The 24,364-nt window shown below is 45.8% G+C and overlaps 1 protein-coding gene across 1 annotated transcript in view; it reads right to left on the bottom strand.

Moving 5' to 3' along the window:
* Positions 1 to 281: 281 nt before the first annotated feature.
* Positions 282 to 24,364, bottom strand: part of LOC134362627 (uncharacterized) — a 55,954-nt gene continuing 31,871 nt past the window's right edge. The window contains 14 exon segments of the mRNA XM_063077813.1: positions 282 to 470; positions 856 to 875; positions 3,222 to 3,319; positions 4,188 to 4,205; positions 6,180 to 6,334; positions 10,993 to 11,172; positions 14,260 to 14,560; positions 14,562 to 15,879; positions 15,882 to 16,224; positions 16,226 to 16,818; positions 16,821 to 16,848; positions 16,851 to 17,314; positions 17,349 to 17,489; positions 18,661 to 18,851. Of these exon segments, the coding sequence (XP_062933883.1) occupies positions 282 to 470; positions 856 to 875; positions 3,222 to 3,319; positions 4,188 to 4,205; positions 6,180 to 6,334; positions 10,993 to 11,172; positions 14,260 to 14,560; positions 14,562 to 15,879; positions 15,882 to 16,224; positions 16,226 to 16,818; positions 16,821 to 16,848; positions 16,851 to 17,314; positions 17,349 to 17,489; positions 18,661 to 18,851 (4,039 nt within the window).

Here is a 24,364-nt window from a genome sequence, read left to right as displayed (position 1 = left end):
GTTTATATGTAATGTTTCTTCTAAATCCAGAAAGTAAGTATCTTTCCCAGGAGGAAATCGGTCTCACCAAGGGCCCAGGGACGTCCTCTTACAAGTGATGTTGTCAGGGCAGCTCTGTGCACGGCCGGGCCCTGGCCACGCTGCACCCACACAACCCACCGTGTCACCCTGTGCCCCCACAAGCTGATTCAGCCTAAAAGGTACTTCTCACGGGCTGCCAGAGTCTCAGGGCCAGCGTACAGGTCAACAAAGAGTTTGACTTGGAGAACATTTCTTAGCTTTTATAACGCTTCCTGAAGCAAGGCAGCAAGAGTTGGGGGGGGGTTAGTGTTTGATTTTTGCAGGCCCAGCTCATCACAGTTCCCGTCTGTGGTTTCTTGAAGTCTGTGCCTTAGTAGTTTTCTCCTCCACTGCATGCAGAAGGCAGCAACTTCCAATTCCTCTGGGTCTGAGGAAGGTTGTCTCAAACCCTGGAGGAGAGAAAGATAATTACGTACTGGGTGACACTGTGCATGCTTTCGCAGTGTCAGCTGACTGGAGCTCTTTCTGATGGGATTCCTCCGAGTGGGGTTGGGACTGGCTTTCTGATGTTCTATCCCTAATTTTATAGAGATAAGGAATTGTGTTTGGAGAGGTCCTCTGAATTGGAGCCCATCCATTCTGAAAGGAGAAGCAAAGCAGAACAAAGGGTTTTATTTATATTTGTCATAGTGGGATGTTCTGAGAATGTAGCCAATTTTTAAAAATTCTCTCTCCACCCTAGATCCTGCTTCCCTTTGCATCTTGCTTTACTCGGTTCGCTTGATGCAAAATATCCATTGGTCTTTAGGCCAGAGGCCCAAGCAGAGCCAGGACACAGGTGCACGCTGCCAACACTCAGCCTGGAGATTGGAGGGTGGGCAGTGGCCCTGCTCGGCTGGTGCTACCGGATCAATAGAAGGCTGTGGATTGTGGCCATGGCTCTCAGGGAGGGAGAGCCACTGCTCCACAGGGGCTAGGACTGAGTTTTTCTCACAGCCTTTTTTTTATTCAAGGGGCTTTGGAACTTGTAGCTGAGATATGCACATTCTTTGAATGCTTTTAACTGAATGCGTTCAGTCTATGTACTCTGAACTTAACTGGTACAAAGTTTCTTCAAACTTGAAATGAAAATTCTCACTCTATTTTTTAGCACCTCTATGCACTAGCCCACTAGTCTAGATCTGTGACTTCATGGAGTTTACATTCTAATAAAAGAGCCAGCCAAATAAATAAATGCAAGGAAAGAAAACAAATTTATACTAGAAAGGAATCATGCAAGGTACAAAAATAGTGGAAACTGGGTGTGATTTAGTTTAGATATAGTGAAGGTGTTTCATCCCTTCTGAGGAGGTGAAATTTAAGTTCAGGTCTAAAGGACGAGAAGGGGTCAGGCCTGGGAAAATCTGGTGGAAGCGGAGGGAGTGGGGGGCGTCTCACACAGGTAGAAGAGCACACACAGGCTCTACGCAAGGTGTTCTTTTACGCACTCGAATATTTTCCATTTCCAGCTTCCCCTTAGGATACAGAAAGCTGGAAAGTGTGTTGCTCCCACGCTAACAAGAAAAAGTCAGTTAATCCACAAAATCGTCACTTTTCTTGAACCCATTAGAGAGCTGAGGTTGAAGGGCAACTAGCCAAAAATCTAAGAAAAGACAGACACCTCCAAGGAGAGACAGGGATAAGCACCAGGTTACCTAGTACAGAGCACAGGAGGAAGATGGGGATACTGTATAATCTGATAAGATTTTAGTTACAATTTTTAACAAATTGCTAATGGCCAAGTATAGACTACTGTGAGTGTATAGAACCCATGGCAGACACAGCACAAGAAAAGGCCACACCTATTCACAGGTTTTTGATTAGGGCCTCACCTGGTGCCCATGACAAAGGCCTGGGACAGGACGAGAGACTGGGAATGCCTCCCTGTGGTGCCGGCTTTGGGGAGGGGGCAGGCACCACTGCCACAAAGGCACAAATCCCTGCAAGATCTGTCTCCTTGATGGGACAAAAGCCATAAGCCACTGAGGAAATGATAGCAAATCAGACATAAGGCAATGCTAGCAGGTTTGATGCCGGTGGTGCACCGATGGTGACTATAACAACAATAAAACCCTAACTCAGACAAATTCCTGACCATAGTGACTCACCTACCACACTGAAGGCCTAGAAAAGATACGCCCATTTTTAGGCATAAATGCTACACATTTATTCTCTACCAGTCTACGCTTAATGTCAAATTTTCAACGGAAAATTACGAGAAATGCAAAAAAGGAAAAAACAAAACAAAACAAAACAAAAAACCCCATAAAAACCAACCCACTGTCAAAAGACAAAACAATTAAAAAAAACAAACAAACCAAATCATCGGACAGGAAATTAAAAATAACCATGAGTAATGTATTAATGACTTTAGTGGAAAAAGCAGACAAAAATGCATGAACAAATGGAGAATTTTAGCAAAGAGATAAAAACTACTAACAAGAATCCACTGGAAATGCTAGAAATAAGAAAAATCATGGTAGCCAATATAAAGAATGATTGACAGGCTCATCCACACACTGGATACAGCTGGAGAAATACTCAATGAAATTGAATGTAGGTTGATAGAAATTAGCCAAACTGTTAAAAAAAAAAAAAAAGGTGAGCTTATAGAAGTAGAGAGTAGAATTGTGGTTATTAGAGACTGGTAAGGGTAGGGGGGAAGTGGGATAGGGAGAAGTTGGTTAATAGATACAAAATTACAGCTAGAAAGGAACAATAAGTTCTAGTGGTGCACAGCAGTGCTAGGTGTCTTTGTTTTCAAATGGCTAGAAGAAAGGTGTTCAAATGCCCTTACCACAAAGAAATGATAATTTTTTTGCCATGATGGATATGCTAATTACCCTGAATCACACATTGTATACTTGTATTGAAATATCTCTCTACCTCACAAATATGTGCCATTAATACATGTCAATTAAAAAAATAAATAAATTTTTAAAAAATTAGCCAAACTGAAACACAAGAAATCAGGTGACAGGTTTAGGGAAAGAATGAAGTTAACTTTAATAGCTAAGAAGAAGGTAGACATCTCTGTGACTGTCTGCAATTTACCGTGTTCCTGCAGGCCTGTGACCCTGAGCCATGGTGCTGTGCATGTGTACTCTGTGCCCAGGCCCACCTTCGGGGTCAGCACTTACCTGGAGACTTGCAGCCTCTGCAGCTCTTAACAGTCTTGAAGACAACCCGGAGGAGCTGCTGTGCATTTTCTACTAGGAGCTCTTCAGAGGAATTGCTTCTTGCTAGGGAGGCCTTTACACTTGGGAATTTATAGAATGAAAGCAGATCTTACACCAGGTAAGAGACGCAGTACCAAATAAACAAATACCAGAAGGTTTTACCATGTGAGCCTCTTCCAGAAAATTGAGATGACTTTGTGGGGCTATTACAAGAAAGAATGCTCTGAAGGCCTAATTCAACATTTTAAAATAAAATTTTTGTTTTAATACTAAGAAAGTATGACTCACATAATATATATAAATTAACAAGAAGTCTGTTTTTAATGAAAATAACTGAAGAGAACTAGCAGAACAAATACTGGCTGCCGCACATAATGAAAGGGAATGAGAAATTTTGTATGAAATTGTATTCGGGGTTTAGATTAAACGTCTAATCAAAGATCAGACTAGTACTTCCTAATTGAATTACCTGCCTCAATGGTATTTGTTTTAAACTGAATGTAACTAAATTTAGTTAGACAAGTTGTTTTCTACCATTGAAAATGAAAGTACCATGAAACATAAGTGACTAACTTTGGCAAAATGTCTGGACTTTGAGATCCTTTAGAAGATTGAGAGCTTGATAAATACACCTGTATTGATCATGCCTTTTAATATTCTGTATTTCTATGCTTTCACATCGCGAGGCCTTGCTGCGATTGGAGAGCCTGCCCCTCCTAAGGCTAGCTACTTCCTAGAGATAGTAGACGACTTGCCTGCAAGCACACGTTCCAAATGCAAACGAGCCAATCCAGAGCCCCAACACCCCGCACGTCCTCTATCCAGCCCTTACACTCCAGACACTGTTTATCTGCCCTAATCATCGCAGGGCAGGTGCCTCACAACTAGAGACAATCCCTATGTGCCAAAGCCAGCCCACTGAAATGATCCAAACGAACCAACCTAAACCTGCTTAACCTGCTTACCCTGCCTTGCCCATTCCTTCCCGTGAAAACCACAATAAATGTCGCCCATGATCTCCCCTCCCTCCTTCTGACAGCCCTGGTGCTTCCACGTGTGCCTGCTTGGCTTGCTGTGCCTCCTGTTTCCAGGAATCTGTGAGTACAAAAACTTCTTTCTTTATAATGGTCATTTCCATGTCTGTGTGTTTAATTTCCATGTCTACCTGATTAAAGAAATTCCCAGGTATCCTTACAACAATACCCATATTTGAAATGTTAAAATTAATTATGATTCCTGTATCTTAAGTAGGAAAATTGTGGTAGTAAATCTTGAAATAATTATGTACCTAAAATATTATTTCCTGGAGAACAGCAGCCAGATTTTATTTTGAATTTTAAAACAATTTATATACCCTGGTTTTGGCAATGTTACTTCTGTACTTCTATGCCTCGCAACAAATGATAATAGTTTTAACTATCAGGCTTTTCCATTAAATAAGAATATTACTGGAACTGGCTGGTTAGCTCAGTTGGTTAGAGGTTCTTGGGTTCGAGCTCTGTATCAAGGATCCCTGGTTCAAGGTGTGGGGTTTGATCCCTGTATCAGCCAGCAAATAAAAAAAAATTACTAACAGAAGTTTGTTACTGGTAAATGTGCCACTGCAGGTACTAGGGGACTCAGACTGAAATGAAACCATTCCATAATTATATTATGATGTTCTATAGTATGAACAGGAAAGTTGCTATAAGTAGGCAATTAATGAAAACTGCTCAATTTCAGAGTTTGGGCATATTAAATGGATTAATGTTAACATAAATTCTGTGCAGGAACAGTTTTTCTTGGGTAGATGACATTCACAGTGCTTTCACTTTGCAATAAATGTCTTTAAAGATGTTGGGAAAATAGAATAATTTAATCAGGCCTCCTCACCTTAGGTACAGTTGGGGGTGGTGCAGCGCATTCTTTGTAAGCAAATTGTGTGTGTGTGGGTGGAGTAAGTGCGCATGCACAGCGCCACTGTTTTGGGTGGCATCCACCCCACATGGCCATGCTCTCAAACCTTCCAAGGACCTGTTTGCCAGTTACCTAGCTCACAGACCTGCATGTAAGGGGTCTGGGGACCCAGCCTGGAGTGCGAAGGGTTTGTGACGCAGTCTGTGAATGGGCTTGAGAAGTCTGTGGGCTCCAGACCCAGCCCTAGCTCGACAATTGGCTCAGTCAGCAGGATTACGGGCAGGTAAAAGAGCCCGACAAAAGATAATTGGGGTTTTTTTGTTGTTGTTAGATATGATTAGTGTAAAAACAAATGGAGAACTAATGGTCAAAATTTAGACATTGTTTTAAAGTAAGGAGATCAGTCATCTATGTGGTTAACCCTGCAGTGCTGTGAACACAGCAGTGTCATTGGAGTAAGTCAAGGGAGGAGGGACAATTGTTGCAGGGCAACATAATTTCTAAACTAAAATTTTCTAATTTAAAAATTCCTTGCATGGTTACTTTATGTTTACACCTACTCAAGAACTAGTTTTCTGGGCCAGCCCGTGGCTCACTCGGGAGAGTGTGGTGCTGATAACACCAAGGCCCCGGGTTCAGATCCCATATAGGGATGGCCGGTTAGCTCACTGGCTGAGCGTGGTGCTGACAACACCAAGTCAAGGGTCAAGATCCTCTTACCGGTCATCTTTAAAAAAACAAAACAAAAAAAAAGAACTAGTTTTCCATGTTAAATCTTTTTTTTTCTTTCTTATATGCGTTATCAGATATAATATAGTTGTGATAAAATGAGAAATGGCTCTAACTTGGTTTTTGTGCTCTGTAATGATTCTCTATATTTTCAACATTTGTTTAATATTCCCCAAATAAATGTAAACCCTTGGAAGATAAGAAATCAAAATAAAGTATATGGAAACAGACCCCACCTCCACTGCCTCCAGGTCCCGGGAAAGCAGAGCTTCATGGCTCTCACCAAAGAGGCTCCTCCCTGGAGATGATGGGAGCTGGCTGCTCATTGTTTGAATCTGTTCTACCACGCTCAAAAGCTCCCAAGAACATCTTTGATCTATGCAGTTCTTAGCAATGATGCAGATAAGTTTGGCAAAGTTTTGTCCAGAAGTCGCAATTTTCCTAGCAGAGATAATGAGTTGATCTTTGGTCTACAGCAAAAAAATGAAAGAGTTAGAAGTAGGTGAACACTGCCCTCACAGGTTTCCCCCAAGAAATGGGTGGCGAACTATAAAGCATCCAAGACTTGTTTGGCATATCTTACTTCAGCCCCCAAAATGAACATATTGTAGCTTAAATCACGATTTCCTGAACCTCCTCCAAAGGCTACGAGACTCCTGGGTTAGTGAGAAGCTTATTCTCCTGAAAACCAGCAGAACAAGGTGGCCTGGGACCATCCATCTGTGTGGGTCCACTGAAGGGAACGCAGCCCAGCCTCCTGGTCATGATCTAACCCATTTTGCACAGTAGCTGTGGCCTGCACTGTGCTTCCAGTTTGTTTTCAGCAGGCCCTGGGCCGCGCGATGAGGCCCCAAAGAAGGGCTGCATGTGAGGAACACCCAAATTGAAGGGGATCTTGGCTGGGGCCAAGGTGTGAAGGACAGCAGTCACATGTAGAGCTTCCCAGATGGGGATTTATAATTAATAGACAGGTGACAGAAGCCACCTATTAGTTAGCCGATTTGGGCCTCACCTTTCATTACTTGAAAAGAGAAATTTGGACTAAATCAACAGTTTCCCATTCCTTTCCTTTCCTTTTTCTCTCTTTCTTTCTTTTTTTAAAGCAACAGAACACTTTACTCAAATAAAATCTTAAACGTAATGGCTAATGTTGAGGCAACTAACACAAACAGAAGATGGGATGCTCCAGCAGATACAGAGCCAGCCCCAACCAAACCTCACCTGCTCATTAACAGGCCACAGGAAAGTAGGCAGAGGTCAGAAGAGGTAACTCCAGGGAATGTCACAAGTCCTGCTGTTGTGGCCACCCAGCAGAGTTAAGATGGAGTTCCCTTCTCAAAATTTCGTTCAGATGTCAAGATTGATGATGCCACATGTAAACCAGGAAGTGTATAAAAAGGTTTATTATTTGCATAATGAGGCTATCTGGGGAGATCAGGTCAGGCTCCCAACCAGGTCTGAAAATGGATTGAGGGAGCAGGGAAAGAAGACTGGCTCGGCTTTTATGATGGTTAGGGGCTGGGGCTGGGATGAGGGTTTCCACCCACAGGCCAGGGGTTATGTGGCTTGAACCTCCCACTGTTGCCACAGGAGGCAGGGTCTGGGCTTTCTTATTGGCTTGCCCACGTGTGGGGCAGGAGGAGGAGAAGAAGGAATGAAGCATCAAAAATGGGCTCAGACTATTTACCTGCCCTGTTGAGGGACCCCTTAATGCCATGAGGAGTGGACACTAAGTTAATGGACAGGACTTAACTTTCCTTTTCCTGTACTTGTCAAAATGGCTGGACCTGGTGGAGACCCACTTCTTGGATCCTTCTCCTCCACAGATCATGCTTCTCTAGTCAGAAAGAAAGTAATCCTAAGAAACTTAGTGTTAGAGGCTCAGTTTATTAGAGATGTTTGCAATTCCAGTCAGAAGGGAGTGAATACGGGCATGTCCAGTGTCTAACTCAAAGCAATTCCAAGCTCCATGGCAGGCCAGTGGGAGAAGACTTTGGAAACAAGCAAAGCTTTTTTGAAACACAGGACTCAAGTAGTTGTTTTTAAACTAGCTAGACCTGCACCAGGTCATTTGGCACTGTGTTGTTCCTTTTTTAAAGATTGATGTGGCACCCCCAAACCAAAATACCCAAGGCAGCACCACTTCTTTATGACGTCCTGGGGGAATACATGAGTCCTCATACCCTTGAGAATTTGTTTTACAATATGGCACCCCAATCATTGATCAAGTCCTAAAATATATACCTTTCTTCTCTCTGGATGAGGCCTGGGTCTGGGCAAACTCTGCATCTGCCAGTTTTCTCCCTGTACTAAATGTGGGTTTGATTGTCTGATTTCAGAATCATTGGCCTTTAGGATAAGAATAAAAAGGAATACTCCAAGGATCAGGAAGGGAAGGGTGAGAGACAGCCCTCCCCGCTCCCACCTGTTTTCCTGTGTGTTGTGACACATAACGCTACAGTTCCCTAACTGGGATAGTGACTTCAGGAAGGGCTGCTGCTCTCTGCTGGCACACAGAGCGTGTTCAACAAGTACCTGTGGAACAAACGAAGATTTAAGCTATCGTGATGTTGTAGAAAGTCTTCAGCAAGATCACTTCCATGTGTGAAGGGGAAGTGCTCCACTGAAGCGGTCACTCCGGAATATTCCGGAACTTATAACCTGGGTCTCAAGGGTACCAGAGAAAACTCAAACCACACAAGAATAGTCTTGTGTAGACCTCTGCCAAGAAAGGAGATGCTTATCTTTTCTGCCTCTCCAAAGGAAATCTTCTTCCCATGTTCCCACTGTCCTCCTTGCTTTCTCCAACTCTACCCCTGGCCTCAGGGCTGAAGCGATGCTAATATGGCAGACTCTCAACTGCTGTGTGAAGGTTAGTTCTAGATGTCAACTTGGTTAGATGAAGGAATGCTGGGAAACCTGGTAGAGCAATCTTTTCAGGTGTGTCCATGAGGGTGTTTCCAGCAGAGATCAGTATGAGAGTCTGAGTGGCCTGTGTGGGAAAGACCCACCCTCAGTGTGGGTGGGAATCATCCAATCCACTGGGGGGTCCAGAGAGAACAAAGACAGAGGAAAGAGGTGACTCTCTCTCGCGATCCGCTGGAGCTGGGACACACTCTTCTCTCCTGTCCGTGGACATCAGAGCTCGAGACTCTTCAGCTTTTGGGTTCCAGAACTTATACCAAGGACACCATCAGCTTCCCTAATTTTGAGGCTTTTGGACTTGGACTGAGCCATGCTACCAGCATCCAGTTTATAGACGGCCTATCGTGGGACTTTTCTTCATAGTCACGTGAGCTAATTCCCCTAATAAATCCCTCTCATATAATTATAACATATCCTGTTGATTCTGTCTCACTGGAGAACCTTGACTAATACATGGTGTCTTAAAATCTGACTGTGCTGCTTCAAGAAACCTTAGGTCCCCCACTCCTCAATGGCCAGTTGCCCCTAACCAGCCATTTTAAACTCTTTTCTCTGCTTTACTCAAGAGCACCATGTAGTTTGGTTGTTAAAATCTGGCAGGAATTAAGGTCAGCATTTGGGGATTGTGGGGGAGAATTCTGCACAGCCACTTCATCTTGCCACGTACTAGCCTCACTATTAAAAATGGTCCTTTGGTTCTCCTCCTGTCATTTCCTTTCATGTGTACATTTTCCCCAGGGGTGGAGGGTTTGCATATCCCTGGGCCACACACCCCTGCCAGCACCCAACTGTTACTTACTTTAGAATGTCTGAGATGTTTGGAAAGAAAAGGGGAGTCAGTGAGAAGAGGAAACCACTCACTTCCGACCTAATGGCTTTGGGGTAACTTCCAGGGAGCAGCTGACGGGTTGTGGTGGGTGGGGGTTGGGAGGAGGGACGGGATGATGGAAGGTCTGAGTCTTGGGTGTGGCAGGGGCTGCTGGGTTTCGCTTTGAGTCACCTAGTCAGGGGATGCCTGGCATCCACCCTTCTCATGTGGACTCCCCTGCACACTAGGATGAAAAAGTGGGGCCCCACGCAGCCCAGCCATTGGTATCCAGCAGACCCAGGCTGGAGGGAGTTTTCTAAATGGTTCCTGGTGCCATTCTATCTCTTCCTCTTGGTCCACCCACTCAGTAAATGGACTTCTATTTTTTTACTGTTGGTATGTTGATATTAAACAATGCTTAGATAAACTTAATAAAGAAGAGGGATAAAGAGAATTAGAACAGGCCACACATGATTAAAATTGGCCCCCTCAAAGCCAGTGGGAAGCAGCCCCCTTCCCTTCCAGACTCTGCTGGCCTTAATGGCTTTCTTCTGGAGGCTGCAGTCCTCGTTACCTCTATTTTGAGGACTTTTTAAAGATGTGAATGGCCCCCATTTAGTTCATCCTTCTGGGATATGAATGAGTCCTTGACATTACTAAGTCACAGCTTTTGGGAAATTATCTTCCCTGGTGGAATAAGACAAAGCCTTAGTTACTGACTGTAGTGGATGGATTGAATTATATCCCCCCAAAACTCACTGAAGCTTGAATTGTGTACCCCAAGTTATATGTATTAGAAAGTTGGCCCCCACCGTGACTGTTAAGTGGATGGGAAGTTCTATGATGGTAATTGATGGTGGGGCCTTGAAGAGGTGATTAGATTATATGATCACGCCATAGTGAATGGATTAATAAAGGTGGTCAGGGGTGTGGCTCAGAGTGTTTTAAAAGGGGAGCACAAAGAGTCTGTCACTCTCTCTGCTCTCTCTGCTCCACCATTTCACAATGTGATACCTTGTTGTCACTGAAGTCATCACCAAGGAACGCCTTCACCAGATGTGTTCCCTGGACTTTGGATTTCCCAGCCTCTGAAACTGTAAGCAATAAATTTCATTTCCTTCATAAATCACCCAGTTCTGTGTATTTTGTTATAAGCAACAGAAATGGACTAATACACGGACCCTAAATGAGGTGGGGAAGAAAGGTGAGGTGAGCTTTATGATATACCCAGACAGAAAATGAAGAGAACATGCAGAAATGCTGAGTGCAGAATGCCCCCCACCCCCGAGTGTGGCCCTTCCTTCCCGGGAGCTGCTCCGGGCTGCCCCAGCTCTTGGGGGGGCAGCAGTGGGAGCCTCAGTCCTCCCGCCACCACGGCTGCTGAAGCCCAAGTACCAGAATGCATCCTCTCCTCCTCAGACTCGGAGCCATCAGGAGCACCTCCTTGGCCATCTCTTGAGTGACCTGGGTGATTCTGTTCTCACTGTTCACGCTGCCATCCTCCGGAAGAGGCTGGCCCAGCTCAGAGTGCAGCCTGGCCGGACAGATGCGGGAGCCAGAGGTGTCACTCTGCTGCTGCAAGAAGACGGCAGGTTAGAGCCAGTGAAATTCCCTGAGTGTCAGGTCTTTTCATCACTTTTTAAAGAAAGAGGAGTGAAATCAGGAGGGTTTCCTTATTCCCCATGTGCCACCAGCTCTTGGCAATCTTCAGATATGCAGGAAAACAGTGAGAAGAGGAGATATCAGGATTCTCTATTAATTTGTGCTCCATTCATCCAGGATTTGCGTAAACTGAAACCTGGTACACTCAGATCCCAATATAGTTAAAATATCACATTTTCTTTCCTGTGTATTTTCAAGCCTTATATGGGAGAAGGGAGAACCTGCAGAATCAAAGAAATTCAGGGATTCTGGAATGTTCCAACTTTGGGAACCCAAACTCTTTCATATCAGTTATTCCAGAAGAAGAGACTTTACAGTTGTAGTGTGAATAATTATACCTTTTTTCCCCATTAGCTTGTCTGTTGTTACTTTCCAGTGAGAAAGAGAAAAGAAGCAGCCTCTGACATGTGGAGGTGAGCTGGAGGACCTTTAGTGGAGCCTCCTCTAAGCCTTTTCCACACCCCAGAATCAAGACAAGTTGTTCTGCGCTTGGAGGTAAATACCATAGCAAAGGGTCAAGAATGTCCTCGATTGTCTCTTTGCCTCATGCCCTGGACCCTGAGCTCCTTAAGTGCAGGCGCTGAGCCCTAGGTGTGGGTGGGAGATGGAAGATGGGCAGGAGGAACCTCTGGGTCTTCCCCCACCCCTTTTCCTCCCCAAATACCCCAGTGTGGCATACTAATGCCTCAAAAGGGAAATGACACCACTGCTGTGAAGTGCGAGATCACAAACATGATCGTAAATTGGGAGATAGAAGTTCATGATTCTATTTGGTCCGAGGCTATAAGTGTAGCAAATACTTCACCAAGAAAGAAATGGAAATCAAAGGATGCCTGTGCCAGCCCCTGTGGACAGACCTGCTGTGTGGCTCTTGTCCCTCTGCCCCTACCCTGTTGGCCAGCGAGATCTTTGTCTTCCTCCCTCACTGCCTAGCACACGGGAAGGCCACTGTGGCCAGCGATGTGGCACCAGGAGACCATCTATCTAGGGAAGGGGTCAGTGGATCATCTACTTCGGGTGTTTAAGTGAGCAGTCGTCACGTGACAGATGAGAGGACTGGTTAACTCGGGGCCCAGGAGCAGGTGAATAGCAGAGAAGGGAGGGAACTCAGCTGATGCTAGACTCGGCTGCAGTGACTGAAAAGCAAGAAGACAGAAAATGGCAAATGTGCTTTGGTGGCCCTTGAGCTGAGGGTTAAGAAACTGGGAAATATCCTTTGCAACTCCTGTCCTATATTTAACTGTCAGGGACCTGAAGTATCCAAAGCTGGAAATGTCTCCAGCCTCATCAAGAATAAAGAGGCCTAGGACTGTGTGTTGGAGATCCCCATAGCTGGAAAAAATAACTTCCAGGTGGTGACCTACAAGTTCCCAGAAGATGCACGGCCCCTTCCCAAACCCATGTCCTCCCTCAGCAGGTTCTGACGGCTGTTTGAGGTGCTTTTTGGGGTGAGTTGAGGCCATGGCTCTTTACCATGTGAGCCCCAAGGAGTGGGAGAGCGGAGCAGACACACCCCAGAGGGCCGTCCCCCTCCTGTGACTGCCCACACACCTGAGGGCAGGCCCTCGGGGCAGAATCCTTCTTCCTGTGGTTTCTCAAAACTGGAACTGTGTGTGTAGAAGGCAGAAACATTGGAATGAGAGGCTTTGCTCTCCGCCCAGAGGAGGCTGGTCTCCAGCACGAGAGATGCTGCAGCTTCCTGGACAGGGGCTGTGATGGGGGCCGAACCAGCTGTGTTCTCTCCATTCCAGAAGCCAGGAGACCTGGGCAGCCAGCATCACCCAGCCCTGTAGCTATGGGAGACACTCTATAGAGAGGTTTTGGTGAGAAGGGGAATGTATTGGGTGAATTGACAGAAACAGAATGTGTTGTCAGTGAATCCAGTGGCATTAAGTATGTGTCAGAAAGACCCTATGGAGAAACAGACAAGAAAAGGAGGATCCTGCAGGATATTTATTCATGAGACCAGGAAATACGGAGCAAGGTGAGGCTAGACAACGGGCTGGAGTCTCAGCAAAGAGGACTGAGGCTGCAGGGAGAAAGGAAACCTGCTCTCTTCCTGGCTACTTTGGTAATAGGGTCCCTTCCTGTGGTAATGACATTTTAAGGAGGAGAATAGAGTAATGGGATGGAGAAACACGTGGTCTGGGGGTTTCATCTTGGGAGACAGCCCAGGGAATGGTTGGGGAGGGTCTGTGCTGCCAAGCATGAGGTCAGAAAGGGAATAGACCAAGCCGTGCATCAAATGCTGGGCTGCACACGTCTGCTCGGGAGCTGCTCAGGCACTGCCAACCTTCTGCATCTCCCACTGACTTTGGTCATGGTCAATAAAGTAAATCAAATGTTTGGGATCCACAACACCTAAGTGTCCTGCCTGTGGCTCTGGAAGGAAATGACTTTGTGTAGAAGGTGTTCAATATACCTAGCATCCTTCCAATAAATCCTTCTTTCTGCCTATGCTAATACAAGTTGGACTGCTGCCATTTGCAAAAAAAAAAAAGACCTGTGATTGGAGGATAAGGTAACATTCAGAGAGGTCAAGGTGGCATGAAGCAGCCTGATCCATAAGAGGAATCTGTCAGTCACAGCAACGGAATTATTTCCAGTGAGTCATCAGGAAGTCTTCGTGGAAGACAATAATAATTATAGCCACTATTTATAGGATACTTACTACATGCCAGGCAGATGCAGATATTTTGCATGAATGCTTTCATCAACCCTCCATCAGGAAATTATGAAGGTTCCCATTTTCTAGACTAAAATGTTGAAGTCCAAATAGGCCATGAAGCTTCTCTGAGGTCTCAAAGGTAGGAAATGGTAGAGAAAGGCATAGCACAGGCAATCTGATTCCTGAGCTTGGGCTCTTAAAGCTGCCTTGCTGTGCCTGATGTGAATTACACATATGGACACCAAGACAGCTTTGTCTGGAACTTGGCAGGATCTTTGGTTACTAGAAAGAGGGTTGAGGTGGGAGTGAAGGAAGGATGCAAAGTATCTTACCATGCCCAGGTCCGCTGTGGTTGACCCGATGATGGCTGGCTCAGCAGTGCAGGTCCCCAGTGAACTATCTGGAATACTTCTGGGGCCCTGAGAATCCACACTGCCCACCACAGCAGCTCCTGCTGCACCCTCCTTGCTGTGGAGCTGGGGCTGGATAGGGTCCTGTTCTGGGGCTCTTGCTGGCTCCTCCCCAGGTTTTAAGCACTGGGCCAGGAGTCTCCAGGTCTTGGTGTGACCACCTTTCCAGGCTTGGAGCTGGGCCATGGCAGAGTGGGCCTTGGCTGCCCACTCCCACTGAGTGTTCTCAGAGCACAGGGACTCTCTGGGCCACCTCCTTAGTGAGGACAAGAATGCTCTTAAGAGCCATAAGAAGGTCATCCTGGCAGGTTCCGGACTCTTGACTTCCTGCCATGATTCCCCAAACAGTTTGGATACCAGACACCATTATTTCCAGGGAGCTTTCTGGGCCAGTCTGGGGATCCTTGCAGACAGAGAGCCTTGGGCAGACAGCATCTTGGAGGGCACATTCATAGTCTGCATTGATGCTGCTGAGGTGGCCAGTCAGGACCTTGGCACGAAGGGTGAGCTCCAAGTAGAGAAGTTCAAAGTGTGTAGACAGGCTGGGAGATGGTTTGGGGGAGGAGGCCAGGATCTGTGCCACATCCAGCAGAGCATCTGTGAGCACGTGAACTTCCCTGTGTGGAAAGGAGACCTCACCCTTTACCTGCTCATCACCACACAGCAGGCCAGACAGCCTGGCAGCCTCTTGTAGCCTCTGAGAAACATCTGCTGTCTGATCCAACCCTTCCTGCAGCCCCTGCTGGTCCTTCACTGCCTGTCTCAAGAGAAGCAGGAACAGGCCTTGTCTCCCATTGAGCATCTCCATGTACTGGACTAGGTCTTGGACAGCCACTGACCACAGAAGGCATTCATCTTCAATGCTCTCTTCCCATGATCTGAGGGCTTGAAGCCCATCAGAGGCCAGAACCTTGTCCAACAGCTGTTTAGCACGGGTCTCCACCTCTTCCAATCTGCTTTGCATTTGTAAAAGTGTTTCTGGATGCCCAGTGGAGTCAGGATTCTTCTTATCCAAATCCGTGTGCCCACTTTCAGCTGCTAGTTGAACCATTGAGGCTAAATTCTGCTGAAGCTCCATGAACACTGTCATGTTCCCTGGCAGATCAGCTGTTGGGTTACAGCAAAATAGTTGTTGACACAAAAGGTACCAGTCACCAGCCATGGCTACCAAACCCTGCCTGGTTTCCCTGGTACTCCCCGACAGCTGGAGAGCCACTTACAGACGCCCATCTGTTCTAGCAGTTGTACATTGTGCTATCTCCCTTGGCAGGTCAATAATAGAAGGTGCCAGTGTTGAGATTTCTTGGCATCCCGTCATCCTCTCTGACCCCAGTGCTCCCTCCGCAGCCAGGTCCTCTTGAGCTGCACCCACAGTTACATCCTGTCCCAGCACATTGGTGCAAGCCGAGATCACTGCCTGGTGGTCATGGCTCTCTACAGCAAGGTTGAATGGAGAGCCCTTCCTCTGTGGATTGCTGTTGGGAACCAAGGGGTGGGAAGGATAGTCTATTGGTGAACAGGAGGTACTTGGGTCATTTCCCCTAATCCAGGCACTCTCTGATATTTTAACTCAGGAGCTGTGGAATTCTGGAGGCTGGGGAGAATGAAATAAGGCTGTCCCTTAGCAATGTCAAACCTTTGGACTTGGTCTCGAAGGGGGCTGAGTATATCTGGATGGTTAGTCCCATCCAGCCACTCTTGGATGCTGTGAGCTGAGTAGATCAGATGTTTTGCCATCGTTAAAAATGTATCAATGTCCCGAGAGCCATACCCAATTGAACAGTGTTCAGTGGCTGCACCCAAGACCTGAGAAGACTGTTCCAGCTGCTGGATCAAGACTCTCAGGCCATTCTGGAAAATGGGATCTCGATCTTGGGCCACAAACCTTCTTCATTACCTGCACTAGGTGTGTGGCTCGACCCTGTAAATATGCCACATGTCCAAAAAACTCCCTGGAATTTCCATCCCTCAAAGCCCATGTAAAGAAGTCCAAGTGCTTGGTCATTTCCTGGATGGACATGCTCAGGAACTCAGGAATACTGAGAACATCATCAAAACATGCCAACAGGCATTCAGATGCCCTGGCCCAGGCCTTAAGCAGGGCCTGCAGGGCGGTGGGGCTCCAGTCCAGACCAGACTCTTGGGGGCTTTGCGAGAAAAGCTGTTGCACTCTGACCTCAAGCCCCCAAAGGCCTGCCAGGGCGGCCTCCACGTCTCTGCCAGTTTGTTGTCGGGGGCAACCAACCAAGACCAAGTGAGCCACTCTGAGCATCTGCTCGGCGTGGTCACAGAAATCAGCCAGGAAAAGCTGGAGGCTCTTCGGCAAGGCCTGGCTACCCCACGAGGATCTTCCAAGGGGAGTCGCCAAGGCGGCTTGGACCAGCCTTTGTAGAGGACTTTGAGTGTCCGTGAATGTGTCCAGGATCTGGCGTATCAGCCCGGTGCGGACTCCTTGGGAGAGGGCCTCGGTCGCGGCGCTCCGCAGCGGGTCACTAGGCGCAGCCTCTCGGGCGGCGCGGCGCGGAGCAGGCGGCCAGGCGCACGCAGTGCAGGATCGCGGCCGCCGCGCAGGTGCTCGGGCCCGGGCGGAGCTGCCGCAAGTGCCGGGTGAGCGCGCTGTGCCGAGGAAGGCGGAGCTGCCGCAAGTGCCGGGTGAGCGCGCCGTGCCGAGGAAGGCGGAGCTGCCGCAAGTGCCGAGGAAGGCGGAGCCGCCGCAAGTGCCGGGTGAGCGCGCCGTGCGGAGGAAGGCGGAGCTGCCGCAAGTGCCGAGGAAGGCGGAGCCGCCGCAAGTGCCGGGTGAGCGCGCCGTGCCGAGGAAGGCGGAGCTGCCGCAAGTGCCGAGGAAGGCGGAGCTGCCGCAAGTGCCGGGTGAGCGCGCCGTGCCGAGGAAGGCGGAGCTGCCGCAAGTGCCGGGGAAGGCGGAGCCGCCGCAAGTGCCGGGTGAGCGCGCCGTGCCGCGTGCCGGCCGCCGCAGGAGCTCGCCGAGGGAGGCGGCCAGCGGCGGGTCGCACGGATGCCGGAGGTGGCCGCCCAGGTGCAGCAGCGCCGCCGCCAGGTCGGCGAAGGGGCCGCGTGCAGGCAGGTCAGGCACCAGCCGGCCGCCCGCACAGTCTTCCTCGCCGTCGCCGCGTCTTCCAGGAGCAGGACCCGTTCGGCAGTCAGGGGAAGGGAGGCTTGGAGATGCTGCCGTTGCTGTAGCGACGGTGAGAGCAACCGCGGAAACGTCCCTCCTCCAATTTTACAGATCAGCGTCCCCACACCTCCCAAGACTAAAGGTTGTACAGTCTTTGACATCTGACTTAACTGAAAATGGACGGCCTCCGAAATTTGAGATACGTTTAACGTGGGGCCCAACCTGGGTCTGGAGTGCAGAGCTGCAGGTTAGGGTGGAGCAGTGAGCCGTCTACGTGGGAACCCGCACGTCAGGGAAGAAGAGTGTTTAGCGAGGACTTTCTGTTTGGATGAGGGTAATGGGGGCTGGAGGAATGGCATGTCCAGGAAGTGCCTCTGAGAAATCTGTCCTAGCCTGGCCCTGCCGCTCCCAGACGGTTCGATGCACCCCTTCAACCGAGCTGGCACCCAGATGCTTCCAACAGCCTGTCCTTCCTCTCTCCAGCAGATGGCCAAAGCCCTCTGCCCCTGTCTCCCTGTTTCCAACCTTCCCTTAATAAGGAGCTGTAAGTTACAAATACCCCTCCTCCCAACAACCCACACTACTAAAGTTTATCATAATGAACAGTAATACCCCATAATATATAAGGCATATAGATTTTAACAGAGAGAATCTGTTATGTCCCTAAAGAGTTATGCCATAATGGTGGAATGTCAGGATAGACAATGGGGCGTATTTAGAGGCTTGAGGCATTATCCTGGCTTCATGAGATCCTTGCAGAGCTGTAGGACAACACAACAAGGCTTTCATTCTGGAGCCAGGTTTGCCAGATAGGTTGAGAATGGCAGAGGTGTCAGTGGCCTCTCCCCATAGCTCCTGGATATGGGCAGGGTGGACAATCACCACTTTGGTGACATCTTTTCATTAGAGGTTGGTGGCTAAGCATGGGGAATGAGGGGGCTGACATGGGCTTAAGATCAGAGACCCTAACTCAGTGTTTCTACCCAGCTCCCTATGGCAACTTCCACATTTAGCATTTATCATTTTGGTAATGAACTCTTTGCCCGTGATCTTGGCAGAAACTTGGGCAGGTTTCTCTCTCCAGGGCATGTGTCCCTTATAGGAATAACATGCCCCACCCATGCTCCCCAGAAATGAGCTCTCTGTCCAGACCAACCAGCCAGCTAGCTCTGACATCAGCCTAACCTTTGTGGTGTTCACCAGGATCTGCTGAGCTATGGTCACTAGCTCCTCCCGGTGGCACTGACTTTCTGGTTGAAGATGGAGCTTCTGAGCCACCAACATGATGTTGCTTCCAGACAGGATCAGAGACTGGGCAGCAGGCTCCATCTCCTCCCTGAGCCACTCCTCCTCAGAGTCTCCAGCCAGCCTGCCCAGACAGGTTACACTTGTAACATGTTATGTGACAAAAAAGGAAACATACCCATAAGGACATTATGATACAAAGAAGCTACTGAGCACTAAACAGCCGTTAGAATGGAGATATACATTCATATTTTTGGTCATAGAACCTCTCCAAGACATAGTGTTCAGTTTAAAACAAGCAAACAAACAAAAACCCACCAAGTTACAGAATAGCATGTGTGACAAGATCCCGTTTGTTTTCATTTGTATACAGATCTACACAGAGAAGTATCTATCTAGAAGGATAATCATCAAAATGTGGTTATAGCTTGGAGTTTTAAAATATGCTTTGTTCCTTTTTGAATTGCTTTGATTTTCTCTGCAATGAACTTGTATAATTACTACAAAGCAATATATCTATTTTTTAAAGAAAGAGAACAATGTCTGGAATCTCATTTCAATCCATGCTGTCAAGAGAGATTTTATGTAACAAAATTCAATTTCCATGAATGATCACAGATGTCCACAGCAAGTGTTTGGTTCATGTGATCTCAATCATTTCTCTTTCCATAGTAATACCTAACCCTACAAAGCAAAACAGAAATCCCACTCCTTCCAGCTGCCACCCTTAGAATGGTTGGTTATTCTTTAGAAATGAGGCAGAACTGTGTGTCCTTGGGATTGTGGGCTGGGAGGACATGGGAGTGCCAGTGCGAGTGATTGACAAGAAGCTCCTCCCAGCTTCTGGTTCCTAACGAGTGGCAATCTCGTTTCAACAGCCCTGGCTCCTTCCTACCCCAAACATCCCAGCTACTCTCATGTGAAATATCCCCCGAATTCCCAGCGTGTAGAATCACACCACTAACACCAAACAACCCAGCATGGCAAAAATGCTGAAACATCGGGGGGAGTGGAGAAGGGCAGAGAATGCATGTCAGCTGTCTCTTCCCTTCTTTTACTTTTAATTCCTTGTGGAGAATTTGCACATCAGCTGCAGTTGACACTCAGGTCCCTCAGCCCATGAATAGGACTTTATACCGTATCCTGGCAGCTGTTCAGCTGCAGAGCTGGGGCCCCCACCCAGGCAGCCTACCTTCCTGACTTTTCTGATTTCTCAACGTGAAAATGGAGAGGAGAGAAGAAACAAAGCTTCAGAGGATCAGGGTGTGGGTATGAAATGAGGTGTGGAGTCCAGCGCTGAGGCAATTCAATGGCTATGTCCTAACAGGACCTGAGTACAAGGCACATCACACAGCGAAAGTCAGTAGAAACCCTGCATGACCGGCTAATAATCCTCTGATGGCCTGTCCCCACTCTCCTCCCCCGTCCCTGAGAACTTCAAAACGTTTTTCATTCTTCTTTCTCCTCTCACTCCCACGCCTACTTTTAGATTTAGCTGAGGTAGTTTAATGTTCTTGATTTGAGGATGCAATTAGAATTTCCCATAGCTCTGCATCTTCTCTTTCAGGAATTTTGACTCTTAATCCTTCCAAGATAGTACACTAGCTTCCTTTACATTCTCTCCTTTATTTCCTCTTGTCCTAGCAGATCTGCATTTATATTCTTCTCACTGTCAGGTTAATGATAGCTGTCTGGGTAGAGCAACTGGACTCTCAGGCCTTCCCTCTCAGCAGCCTATAGACTTAATTCTAGTATCTTTGGCCTCCAGGGCTGCAGGTGACGAACCTGAGGCCACTCCATCTGATACCAGTCTAAGAGATTTTCCTCTGTAAGTAATTTGTGGTTTTTTGGCTTTTTGTTTTTTCTGTCTGAAAGCACTAGGAATTCAGGAATCTTACCAATGTATGCTTTATCTTTTCTCCACAATTTCACCTAGAACCCAGGGTGCAGTTTTTAATCTACAGATTTGAATCATAAACTGGCTCGGAGAAATTTTCTTTTACCATTTGTTTAATTTTTGTCTCTCCTCAACCTTCATTTTTCTCCTTCTAGAAGCTCCATTATTTGCAAGTTGAGTCTCCTAGATCTATCCTCCGATTCTACTCTTTTCACGCATGATTTCTGCTTTTACACTCTGGTTTGAATTATACTGTTGGGAGTGGGAGAAAATATTTGCAAAATATACATCTGACAAAGGATTAATATCCAGAATATATAAGGAACTCAAACAACTTTACAAGAAGAAAACAAGCAACCCAATTAAAAAATGGGCAAAAGAGCTAAGTAGGCATTTCTCTAATGAAGATATACAAATGGCCAACAGACATATGAAAAAATGCTCAACATCACTCAGCATCCGGGAAATGCAAATCAAAACCACATTGAGATACCATCTAACCCCAGTTAGGATGGCTAAAATCCAAAAGACTATGAACGATAAATGCTGGCGAGGCTGCGGAGAAAAAGGAACTCTCATACATTGTTGGTGGGACTGCAAAATGGTGCAGCCTCTATGGAAAATGGTATGGAGGTTCCTCAAACAATTGCAGATAGATCTACCATACGACCCAGCTATCCCACTGTTGGGAATATACCCAGAAGAATGGAAATCATCAAGTCGAAGGTATACCTGTTCCCCAATGTTCATCGCAGCCCTCTTTACAATAGCCAAGAGTTGGAACCAGCCCAAATGCCCATCATCGGATGAGTGGATACGGAAAATGTGGTACATCTACACAATGGAATACTACTCAGCTATAAAAACGAATGAAATACTGCCATTTGCAACAACATGGATGGACCTTGAGAGAATTATATTAAGTGAAACAAGTCAGGCACAGAAAGAGAAATACCACATGTTCTCACTTATTGGTGGGAGCTAAAAATTAATATATAAATTCACACACACACACACACACACACAGACACACACACACACGCACACAAACCGGGGGGGGGGGGGGAAGAAGATATAACAACCACAATTATTTGAAGTTGATATGACAAGCAAACAGAAAGGACATTGTTGGGGGGGAGGGGGGGAGGGAGAAGGGACGGAGGTTTTGGTGATGGGGAGCAATAATCAGCCACAATGTATATCGACAAAATAAAATTTAAAAAAAAGAAAAATAAAAAAAATAAAAAAATAAAAAAATAAAAAAATAAAAAAATAAAAAAAAAAAAGAATTATACTGTTGGCATGATCTTTCAGACCATTAATTTGAGTTGTAACATTTTCAAACTTCTGCTTCAAACCTTGAAGGTATTAGACCACCTCTTCCACCAAGAACACCTGTGGAAGATGAACGAAATATATATTTTTTAAAGCACCAGCGGTTTAAGGTGCTAAAGAGCAAACAAGGCAGTCAGCAGTTATTCCTAAGTAACACACACCAAGAGGCAGAAAAGCTATGCAGAAAGTGGCAGGCTTGCTGAGACCAGTCGTACTATGGTGCTGAGAAAACAAAAATTAGAGTGTAGGTCTTGTCAATCTGGAGGGAAACTGATACACACTCCAGGCCTTCAGCCAATACCCCCAAAATCAATCCCTTAGGACAAAGAACATACTGGAAATAAACATCCCCTCACAGAGACTGAAACTAATCTTGAATCATCTCAAGGCTTTCTCTGGATAACAGTGACTTGTCCCTACTTTAACTACCCACCAGAATAAAATTAAATCTTTCTGGAAGGAGGTAATACTCTCTAGAACCACTAAAACTTTGCAAACACACTGCTATGGTCTGAATGTTTTGTCCCTTCGAGATTCATGTGTTGAAATCCTAACCCCCAAGGTGATGGCATTAGGAAGTGGGGCCTTTGGGACTAGATTAGGTCATGTGGTCAGAGCCCTAATGAATGGGACTAGAGCTTTTATAAAAGAGGCCCAAGGCAGTCTCCTTGCGCCTTTCACCATGTGAATGCATAGCTAGAAGCGACCATATATTAACCAGAAAGCAGAACCTAACCAGACACTGAATCTCCTGGCACCTTGATCTTGGATTTCCCAGCCTCCAGAACTGTGAGAAATAAATTTCTGTTGTTTATTAGCCACCCAGTTTGTAGCACTTTGTTGTAGCAGCCTGAATGGACTGAGACACACACAGTACTGTATTAAGTCAAAAAAAATTATCCCACATGAAAGATAAAGGTGACAGCTCAAACTACTGGGGCAAAGATAGACTTTATAATAAATGGTGCTGGGAAAACTGGGTAGCCATTTGGAAAAAATATTTTAAAAGATCCATATCTCAAACCATACAGAAGTGTGAATTCTAAATAAATTAGAGATCTAAAAGTAAATTCAAATCGTACAAGTGCTAGAAGACAACATGAGTAAATTCTTCTGTAATCCTGATATAAAGAAAATTTTCTATGACTCAAAATCTAAGGGCAATAACAGAGTAGACTGATAAATTTAAGCATGTAAAACTTAAAAATTTGAATGAATGACAATTGACACTGTTTTAAAAAGTCAAAAGACAGATAGAAAACTGGGAGAAAATATTTGCAACATATGTGACAGACTGAGGGCTAATAACCCTAATAACATATTTATTTTTAATTGAATATCAAGCCTAGAAAATAAGGAAATGCTTTTAAAAGAATGAAGATATGTCACAAGGACACAGAAGTCAATTGGAAGGTGCCCCCAATGACCAAAGCTGGAACAAATTGAACAATAAAAGATATACTGACAGTGTTAGATGACAGCCCATAGAATTAAATACATATCCATAAGTCAATAGTGTATAAATAAATAATTGCATAAATAAATAAGTGGGAGATAAACAATAACACTTCTCTACAGAAGAATTTTAATTAATAGATGTAGATGGAATGAGGGAAATAAAAAAATTATCATTTGGCAAACACCATAGTAACAATTCTTGTAGGCAAGATACACTGATCTATGCTAGAATCAATGGATGAAAGTTTGAGGAGAAACAGAACAGCTACAGAAGTAACTCCACTAAGATATTTATCAATTACAATGGGAAAAATAATAGAGAAATCTGTTAGACAACACATCAACCAAATGATAAAGTTTAAAATAACCAGTAATAAGACATATCAACATCACGACAGAAATGCATATAGGACACAACATCACTTCTATCATATTCTTGCCACAAATCTAATCATGGAATAGAAATCTAATAAACCCAGACTGATAGATATTCTACAAAATAACTGAACAGTGCTTATCATCGTGTCAGGGTCATGAAATACAGAAAGAATGGGAAACTGTTACAGATTGGAAAAGCTTAAGGAGAGACAACGTTTAAATTCACTGTGGAATCCTAGATCACATCCTGGAACTCAGAAGAACATAAGGGGAAAAACCAGTGAAATTTGAATAAGGTCTGTAGTGCACTAGTACCAATGTTAATTTCCTGGTTTTGAAAATCCCACTATAGATATACAACTTGTTAACTTTAGGGAAAGTCAGGTAAAGGGTGTATCAGAAATCTGCTTCATTTTTTAGCAGCTTTCTTGAAGTATAACTGACGTATACATATTTAAGTGTGAAATTTAATACGCTTGACACGTGTGTTCACTCGTGAAACCATCACCCCACTGCAGGCAATCATTTGTCTGCTTTTTGTCACTATAGATTAACATGCATTATCTAGAGTTCTATATAAA

This window comes from Cynocephalus volans, chromosome 14 (genome assembly GCF_027409185.1).
Source record: "Cynocephalus volans isolate mCynVol1 chromosome 14, mCynVol1.pri, whole genome shotgun sequence".
Classification (NCBI taxonomy): Eukaryota; Metazoa; Chordata; class Mammalia; order Dermoptera; family Cynocephalidae; genus Cynocephalus; species Cynocephalus volans.
Note: the sequence above shows the minus strand (reverse complement) of the source record. Positions and strands in the feature narration are given on the sequence as shown.